The sequence below is a fragment of the Crocodylus porosus genome, unplaced genomic scaffold (genome assembly GCF_001723895.1).
Source record: "Crocodylus porosus isolate Cpor-Errol unplaced genomic scaffold, CroPor_comp1, whole genome shotgun sequence".
Classification (NCBI taxonomy): domain Eukaryota; kingdom Metazoa; phylum Chordata; order Crocodylia; family Crocodylidae; genus Crocodylus; species Crocodylus porosus.
Genome location: NW_017728916.1, coordinates 28888839 through 28898982, shown reverse-complemented (window position 1 = coordinate 28898982; position 10144 = coordinate 28888839). Strand labels below are relative to the sequence as shown.

The 10144-nt window shown below is 47.3% G+C and overlaps 1 protein-coding gene across 1 annotated transcript in view; it reads left to right on the top strand.

Annotated features, from left to right (window-relative positions):
- The first annotated feature begins 1626 nt into the window (after positions 1-1626).
- Positions 1627-10144, top strand: part of MAP2K4 (mitogen-activated protein kinase kinase 4) — a 152556-nt gene continuing 144038 nt past the window's right edge. The window contains exons 1-2 of the mRNA XM_019536189.1: positions 1627-1651; positions 2191-2223. Of these exons, the coding sequence (XP_019391734.1) occupies positions 1627-1651; positions 2191-2223 (58 nt within the window). The remainder of the gene's footprint in view (positions 1652-2190; positions 2224-10144) is intronic.

Sequence of the window (10144 nt, the reverse complement as noted above, 5' to 3'; positions counted from 1 at the left end):
CTTCCTTTTAAAAATCCCCAGGCTAGGAGCCTGCACCACTTCCCCTGGAAGCCGGTTCGAGGCCCTAGCCGCCCTGACAGTGTGGGGGGGAGATCAAGGCCCCCACAGTGAGGGAGGGAGTGGGGCTGGGGCTGAGCCAGAGGCAGGCACTGCCCAGCTGGGGTGGGGCAGGGCACAGGGCAGAGCTGTGAGCAGCTCATCCGAGGGGTGCAGGGAGGGGCGTGCGGGTCTCGCCTCTATGCACACCCCGGGAGGGCATGGGGGGGGTGTGCCCCCAGATTTGTGTGTGGGGCTTGGGCAGGCTGCAGCTGCAGACTGGGTCCGGGGTGGCACTGAGCTCTTCCCAGTGTGGGGGCTGGGGCTGGGCTGCATTTGGGGCAGGCAGTGGCGGCACTGGGAGGGGAGCTATGTGGGGGGTTGGGTCAGCATTCCCTCTAAGCTGTATAGTGTGTGCGGCCGTGCACGTGCACTCATGCCACACTGCCAGGCACACCTGCGTGGCTGTGCACACCTCGCAGCTTAGAGAAAACGCTGGGGGGGAGGGGAGGGGCTGCAGTCACCACAAAATTTGCTGTAGTTGCCTCCCCATAGTCCCCACTCCCAGTGCCTCTGTCGCCTACCCCAGGTGCATCCCCAGCTGGCAGCAGCAGGCTGCCCTCGCCCCACACACAGATCTGGGGACACACACCCCACTGTGCCGTCCCAGAGTGCACGTAGTGGTAGGAGCCACTTCCCCTGCAACCCCCAGATGAGTTGGTCATGGCTCCATCCTGTGCCATACCCGACCCTGGCTGAGCAGCGCCTGCCCCATCCCTACTCCCTCCCTCACTACAGGGGCCTCAATCTACACCCCCCATGCCCCTTCCCTCTCCCTCCCCCAAACAACAGACTTACTAGCCTGATGCTGGTCTCCATGCTGCCAGGCTGTGATCCTGGCCATCTGCACGTTGTGCTGCGGCTGTGTGCTTGGCTCGGACATTTATCGGCCACATTTATCAGCCAAAAAAGGCCGATTGCCGATACTGTCAATTTTCCTTATATTGGTGGTGATCCAGTATGGGACCTATGTATTGGTGCACATCTAATCAGCATGAAAAGTAACAAGATCACTAAAGTAGCTCCATAATGTATAGTCTCAGTACTTAATGTCAGCATGTGCATGATGGTGGCCATGCTGCCTTCTCCTGTGTGTAACTTATTGGTACTATATTGGTCATTTACTCTGTTCAGTTCCAAGAAGTTAAATGAGTCCTAAAATTATTTCCATTTATATTCCAAAACAGCTGAACAGATCACAGGATAATTATTCCTAATTGAACTGTAGTTGGGGAGAAAATGGGGGGGGAGGAGAGGAGGGAGGAAGAGGCAAAACTGTAACTGCCTGCCTAGAAAAGCATCTTGAAAAACAGAAATAGGATATAAGTGCTTAGTATCAAGAATGATGGGAATGTTAGACATGTACATTACTTTCTGCAGTCAAAACTAGAGGTAGCAGTATCTGTTTTGGGAAATTAAAATGAATTAAATTTATCCTTGCTGAGAAACTATTTTACGTAGACTGATACTCTTATTGCTACATATATTTAAAAAAAGTCCACTATTGTTGTGGGGGTGTTACTTAGCTTAATGGTGTTTGGTGGGAAATGGCATGGTAAAATACTGTTTGATGAGGTGAAATGTTTTCTAATAACCTTATATTAGCAGAACTAACTACATTTTTTGGCTTCAGTATAACCTCCTTAGCATGTTAAGCTTTATAACTATGACCTGTTAGCATAAAATGTTCATTATAAAACCTATATTAACTTAATTATGTGAAAAGATTTGCAAAAGCATCAAAGAAATATCACTGTCTTTAGGTTATTAGTATGACAGGGAAACTAACACTCTTATTAAACTGATGCCCTTTTGCGCTGATTTGGACATGTGTTCCTTTCCTGTATTTGAATAGTGGAAATCTCTTTCAGAAACTGTATAAGATGTAAGTGAGGGAGATGAAATGACTGGAAATTTCATAACAGTGCACCATGTTAGAATTTCAGACTAAATTTGTACTTGTGAGACTAGTTTTATTCAATGTTTTTAGAGTCTAATAATGAATATTGATATCACGCAACATGTGACTCTTAATAGTTATGCAATTCTGTGATTTCCAGTGAATTGAACTAGAACTTGTCTTTTTTGCTTTAGGCTTTCAGATAAACTTCTGTGAAAAGGCACAAAGTAAGCTACACATTTTATAGTATTATGCAACTTTTATATTTTTTGTCAGTCCTGGTACTGAGAATGCATCCATTTTTGTTCCAACTAACCAACCACGGCAATTATGTGTCAATAGAGCTTTCATTTTTCATATTGCTTAAAAAGTAAAGCTAAATTAAGATGCATTTTAATTAGGCCACTGATTTTAAAAGTAGTTTATTATGCCTTTTACACATCTGTAATAACTGACTAATAAATTAGAGGTGCACAGATAGTCATATTATTCGTTCCTCAGGTGGAGGGGACATTGGAGTTTTTCAGTCTTCCAAGCTCTTATGAAACAAGAAACAAGTATGATTTGGTTTGAACTGCAGATGCTTTAAATTAAGAGTGCTGCTCAAAGAACAGGTTTTGCTTGTAAAATACCTTTATGTGAAAGAGAAAATGAAGGGCACAAAGTACTACTTCTTCCAATAATGATCAGTTCCATATTGGTTTAGATCACCCTTTGTTGCTACCTGTGCACCTTTGGGAGGAGGGAGTAGTAGCATGTGTAATTTGGCTGCCTATATGATCTGAATCTAGACTCCCAGGAAGTGAGACTGAAATTTGTCATTGCAAAGCAATTTTTGATGACTAATGGAAGCTCTTTAGGATTTTGTTTTTCGTTTTCTATCGTGGCTTTTTATTCTTTACATTGCTATGTCACTCCATTCAAAGTACCCTTCACAGCTGCCTGCCATGAGTTAGTGGAGTTTCCCTGGAGATTAATGTACAGTTTAAATGGTCTCTCTATTTTTTGTTTGGTAAATTAGTGAAAATGCACTCTACATCTCATTCAGTTTGCATTTTTAAAATATATTTCTACTTCCTATTTATACTTGATATGCATATTTATTTTAAATGATTCCAAAAATTGTAGAGAAGCTTGCTAATATTCAGTAATTGATGTGTTGAGATTTTAAGATGTGATAACAAGTGTATGAACTGTCCAGATGGATTTATTTCTTTTTAGATGCTATAAGTAGAGAATTATCTTTTGTACGGTGATTGTTTATATTTTGTCTGCTGCTATTCAGAGATCACTGCTGCTCTGTTAGGAACATTTTACCAAAGATGTATTACAGATGGTTCAGTACAAAGCCTTGGTGGAAGAGAGGATCTCCCAAGTACAGGGGCAGATCCAGGGGGTGTCCAGTTGTGCATTTGTATTCTACTGCACTGGCTGGAGCATCAGGCTCACAGAGTAGTAATCAATGGCTCAAAGTCAAATGGCAGCCAGTATCAAGTACAGTGCCCCAAGGGTTGGTCCTGGGGCCGATTTTGTTCAATGTCTTCTTCAGCGAGCTGGAAGATGGCATAGAGTATACCCTCAGAAAGTTTGTAGATAACACCAAGCTGGGGGAGTAGTAGATACGCTTGCGTATAGAGCTACGATTCAGCATAACATAGACAAATTGGAGGATTCCTGTAGAAGAGGATCTGGAGGTTACAGTGGATAATAAGCTGAATATGAGTCAGCAGTGTGCCCTTGTTGCCAAGAAGCCTAACGGCATACTGGGTTGCACTGGCAGGTCTGTTGCCAGTAGGTCAAGGGAATGATGATTCCCCTCTATTCAGCACTGGTGAGGCCATATCTGGAGTATTGTGTTCAGGTTTGGGCCTCCCACTGCAGAAAGGATGTGGACAAATTGGAGGAAGTCCAGAGGAGGGCAACAAAAATGGTGAGGGGGCTTGGGGACATGACTTCTAAGGTGAGGCTTAGGGAACTGGGCTTATTTAGTTTGGAAAAGAGAAGACTGCGAGGGAATTTAATAGAAGCTTTCAGCTACCTGAAGGTAGGTTTGAAAGAGAATGGAGCTAGACTGTTCTGAGTGGTGGCAGATGACAGAACAAGGAACAACAGTCTTAAGCTTCAACAAGGGCAGTTTAGGTTAGATATTAGGAAGAATTTTCTCACTAGGAGGGTAGTAAAACACTGGAACAGGTTACCCAGAGAGGTGGTGGAATCCCTGTTCTTGAAGGTTTTTAAGACCCGGCTAGACAAAGCCTTGGCTGGGATAATCTAGTTGGGGTGGTCCTGCTCGGAGCAGGGGGTTAGACTAGACGACCTCCTGAGGTCCCTTCTAGCCCTCATTTTCTATGATCCTATACTCCCCTTCGATTCCTGCCCCTTAAAACCAACTGCCTGGTAGGGGCAGCAGCATTTCTATTCAGGCAGTGCTGAGAGTCAGTTGACTTCTTGGCTTATTATCATCTCCCTGATTACTACCCATCTCTTTCCACTCCACAGGTATCAGTGATCCTCTAGCCTTTTTAATGATCCTTTCTAGGAGTGCACTGATAAGGATTTTCTTGGCTGACACCGATATCCAATTGTCATCTTTTTTTTTCTGGATTCCCCATCCAAAACATCTATTAACTATCCATATTGGCCAATACCGATCCAATAACTGATTTACAGGAATGCAGCTGGGCATTGGGCAGAGCACCTCCCTGCAGTTCAGTCTGTAGAAGGGAAGATGGCACGGGAGGTTGCAGATTGAGGCCCCCAGGGTGAGGGAGGGAGTGGGGCAGGGGCTGGGGGCACTGCCCAGCCAGGGTGGTGAATGGGACCTGGGGCCAGGGTGGGGAGCAGGACAGAGCTGTGGGTGGTTCATCCAGGGGATCAGCATTCTGGCACTTGAAAATGGCAGCAGGAGGACTTGAACTAAAGCTTGTTGAATGAGCTTTAGTTTGAGCACCGTTGCCACCATTTTAAAGTGTGGGGATGCTTTTAACTGGCCGAGCCAAGTGCAGCAAGGGTGGACGCGGACTGTTCAATGCGGGCTTGGGGCTCTTTGCTCGGTTGCCTTTCCCTTGGGAACCCCATGCTGGTTGTGCACCCCCTTCCCACCCAGCAGTGGGAGGCACAACTTGCCACTCCCGCTGCTGCTGGGTGGGCGGGGAGTGCACAGTTGGTACAGGGCATCCAAGGGAAAGGCAAAAGAGTGGAGTGCCCTAAGCTCACAGTGAGCAGCCTGCATCTGCCCCATACAAGAATGTGTGTGTGTGTGTGTGTGTGTGTGGGAGGAACATGCTCCCTCAGGCCTCCACAGGGGGATGCATACAGCTGTGGGGATCCGCTCCCCCTCCGATTCCCCCCACACCCCCTGGACGAGCTGCCTGTGGCTCCATCCGGCTCCTCACCCTGGCTCTGAGTCCCATTCACCACCCTGCCTGGACAGTGCCCCCAGCCCCTACCCCACTCCCTCTCTCACCGTGGGGGCCTTGATCTGCGACACCCCCATGCCCCTTCCCTTCCCAACACCCCTTTCGCTCCGTAGACTTACTTGTAGGATGCTGCTCTCCATACTTCCTGGCTGCATTCCTGGCCATGTGCACATGACATCTTTGGGGGCCTAGCCAGAAGACATTATATTTATCGGCTGAACGTTATTGGCGAACACTATAGGCTGCACTAGGCAAAAAAACCCAGTAATGTTAATTTTCCTTTTATCGGTGCTGATACAATATACAAGTGATATATCAGTGCACCTCTAATCCTTTCTTCTGCAGGTTGGCTGGTAGCCATTCCTGTTAGTGTCTCTCTCTCTCAGCCCTGCAAGCTGTTTTTAGCTCTTGCTAAAAATCTGACTTAGGTATGGTAATGTTAACTCGGGTGTAGAAGTGACTGACAGTGAAGTATTGGAGGCACTGCCAAGATGCTCAGGAAGACTAGATTTTCTTTTATGAATCTGAATAAGAAATGTGCATTTAACTATATTGATTATAGGGCTAATGACGCAATATTTGTTACTATTTTGACTATTTTTTTGCCTAGTTTGTTGGGTTTCTTTAAACTTTATATATAATTGAGTAAATGAGAGCATGTTCTAATAGTTATATTTGCTCTTGTTTTGATCTTAGCATAATATAGTGCTAGTCCTCAACATCCAGCTTCCCTTTAACTGGAGAAAAATATGTGGTGTTATATGTGATGACGTGCCACCCCATCTGCACCCCCCATTTCAAAATCCTTGGTCTACCCATAGATTCATAGTTGTTAGGGTCGGAAGGGACCTCAGTAGGTCATCAAGTCTGACCCCCTGCCCTGGGCAGGAAGGAGTGCTGGGTTCAGATGACCCCAGCCAGGTGCTTGTCCAGTCTCCTCTTGAAGACCCCAAGATAAGGGAGAGCACCACCTCCCTTGGAAGCCCATTCCTGATTCTGGCAACCCTTATTGTGAAGAAATTCTTTCTAATATCCAACTTAAATCTGTTCTCTATCAGTTTGTGGCCATTGTTCCTAGTTACTCCAGGGGTACCTTAGTAGCAGAGCATCTCTTATTCCCTGTTGCCCTCTGCTGATGAATTTATAGGCAGGCACAAGATCATCTCTCAGCCTTCTCTTGTGAAGGCTGAAGAGATCTAGGTCCCTTGGTCTCTCCTCATAGACCCTTGCCTGCAAGCCTCTGACCATATGCGTGGACCTCTTCTGGACCCTCTCAAGATTCTCTGTGTCCCTCTTCAAGTGCGGCACCCAAAACTGGAAGCAGTACTGCAACTGTGGTCTGACCAGTGCTGCATAGAGGGGAAGCATTGCCTTCCTGGATCTGTTTGTCATGCATCTGCTAATGCATGATAAAGTGCAGTTAGCCTTGTTGATCACTTCGTCACATTGATGACTTGTGTTCATCTTGGACTCAACTATGACTCGAAGATCCTTTTGCACTGCTCTGCTGCTGAGAGAGTCACCCCCCAGCCTGTAAGTGTGTTGGTGGTTCTTTTTTGCCCAGGTGCAGCACTTTGCACTTGCCTTTGTTGAACTATGTCCTATTTCATTCTGCCCATTTTTTCCAACCTGTCCACATCTGCTGGGATCCATTCTCTACCCTCTGGTGTGTTAACTTTACCCCATAATCTGGTATCATCTGTGAACTTGGACGAGGACATGGAGAGCACCCTGTCCAAGTCGCTGGTGAAGACATTGAATAGGTCCAAGGATTGAGCCTTGCGGGACTCCACTGCCCACATCTTTCCAGGTCAATATCAACTCATTTATCACCACTCTCTGGGTGCAACCCCTAAGCCAATTTGCCACCCACCTGACTGTGTGATCATCTTCATCACAGCCTGTCAGTTTATTTACGAGAACAGAATGAGATTGAAGGCCTTCTTAAAGTCTGGATAGATGACATCTACCTCAATTCCTGCGTCTAAGCATTTTGTGACCTGGTCATAAAAAGAAAAAAGGTTAGTCAGGCAGGATCTACCTGCAATGGATCTGTGCTGATTTCCGTTTCATCATTATTTCCCCTGCTGGGCTCCCACAAATGTGATCCTTAATGATTCTTTCCAGAGTTTTCCCAAGGGTAGAGATGAGACTAACTGGCTTATCATTTTCCAGTTCCCACTCCTCCCCTTCTTGAAAATAGGGACCACATTGGCCCTTTCCCAGTCCTCTGGGACCTGACCAGAACACTCTGATAAAAATCACAAATTCTCTGATAAACCCATGCCCCTGCAAATCTGAGATTAAAATGAAAGGCCCTCCCACAACCTTCCTGGCCCTGCTGTTGCCCCTTGACCCCCCACCCACAGCTCCTGTTCTCTCAGCCCTGCCAGAGGGGCCCCCAGCTTCCAGGGCTATGGGGCTAGGAACCCAGGTCCACAGCTCCCTGCCACTGGCAGGAGTTGGCAGTTGCTGCAGCAGAGCAGAGCCCACCTCCCTGCCTGCTGCTTGCCTACAGTGGATCCGAGCAGAGTGGGGCAGATTCCCACCATGGCATGCACTCCTAGCAGACAGGGGGAATCTGTGCCCCCCTGATCTGTGTGCAGGGCGGGGGCTGCATGCTGTCCACTGTGGGCTTCCACCCTGCTGCCCTCCTCCGGGGCCTCCACAGCCCAGTGTGCGGAACTCAGCGCTGCAAAGAAAAGCAGGCAGGAAAGTTGTTTGCCGCTGTGAGCTCTGTGCTGCCCTGGCAATGTGTCCCCTGCGGGCGCGGCTATAGTGGGGGTGGCAACACAGGTTGCATACAGGGGACGTGTTGCTAGGGCAGCATGGAGCTCGCAGTGACAAGCAGCTTTCCTGCGTGGCCCCGCTGTTCTTTGCAGAGCCAGGTTGCACCCACTGCTGTGGGGGCCTCGGGGGAGGGTAGCATAGCAGGAGCCCAAGCCTGAAGCAAGCAGCATGCGCCCGTGCTCCCCTCATGCACAGATCTAGGGGTCATGGGTCCCCTCTGCTTCCTGGGAGTGTGCGCAACAGTGGGGACCCTGCTCCATCCCCACTCCATGCACAGATTGTGGGGTACAGGTTCCCCCTCCCCACTGAGATTGCACACAGCAGTGGGGAGCCAGCCCCACCCCCACCCCCTGGACGAGTTGCTCGCAGACCCATCCCTCTCCCCATTGGGGCCCAGTGGCCATGCACTGCAGCCTGAAGCCCCAGCCCTTGCCTGTGCCCCTGCACTGCCTTGCCCTCCCATGCCCCACTCTCTCCCTCCTTATGGGGGCCGCAATTCCCACTGCCTGCCCCAGTGCACACTTACCTGTGGGTGCTGCTCTCCAGGCTGCTGGGACTCTACCATCCTGCAGAGACCTTGTTGCAAAACTGCAAAATCTGTGGGTTTCGCCGGTAAAATGAGAAATCCGCGTTTGCCTCTGGTAAAAGGTAAAATCCATGGTTTTCTCTGTTTTCCCATGGGAAATGGAAAACCCAGAACCCTGCTCATCAAGTAATGCTGATTGTAAGAAGGCTGTAACATGACCAACTTCCTGATCTCAAAATGTCCATCTTTCCTTTCCTGACTGCCTGTGCAAATAGCGTCTGTCTTTTGTGCACTCAGGCTCATCTCCAGGAAGTAACAAAAAACCCAACTAAGTGAGCAGCTTCTGTTTCCTCAGAGAAAAATAGCTGTTAGGCTTGACTAGTTTTCATTTCCTTGTGCAGTTTTCTTAGAAGATGATACCACACACGCATGCACACATGCTCCTTTTTGTACTTCAGAGGGTAATAATGATGCTTTTCCATTTTGAACGGTTTTACTCTCTTATATCAGGTTTGTCAAACTTATTTGGCCCCCGCCTAAGACTCATCTATGAACAGGGTTGCAGTTGGCTGGATTAGCCTCACCCTTCTCCACCCACGTGCCAGATACAGCACCCACAGTGCTGACTCAGGCTGGTCTGGGACTACATCACCCAGCACCTATTCTGGCTGGATTGGGATACAAGTCACAAGCACTGCCTGCTCCAGCATGTTAGGTGGGTTTCCTGGACTGGCCCTGCATGTGGCTGTGCAGGCCAGATCCAGCCCGCAGGCCATATCTTTGACACTCTTGTTTTACATAATTAGCTTTGACTATTTCAGCTGATTTTTCTCTTGGTTTGTAGCTACTTTTGATAACTTATCTTTGTTCTGTATGTTTACTGCCCTCCTTAAACAACTGTTTTTATAATGGAGATAAAAATCAACGTTTAACTTGGTATTAACCTTAGTTTGTACCTTTTTCTTTCTGAGACCTAAAGAAGGGCATTTTGCACCCAAAAGCTTGCCTAAATGTATGGACACGAGTAAGACTTAGATAATTTTAAATATGGCTTAAACCATAAGCATCCAGACATAGAAATCAGTTTAGAATCAATTAAAGCTCTTGGAATATTTAAAAAGTATACCTAGATAACCAGGTATTGTGTTGAGTGGGTTCTTCATGCCAAGCCATGACGCCAAGACATGACATTCTGGTCAGTCTTCCAGGCATCCCATGCTGCATTGCTTGCTTCTTTCCTTCTCCTTCTCCTTCTCCTTCTCCTTCTCCTTCTCCTTCTCCTTCAGAGCATTCATTATAATCTGTTTCTTTGGTGAAGACTTTTTACACTTCCTGACAATATTCTGCATTATCCTATCTCTTAATTGATTGTTTTTGTCTGAGTAAAACAGAGATTGTTACATTTTGTTGATT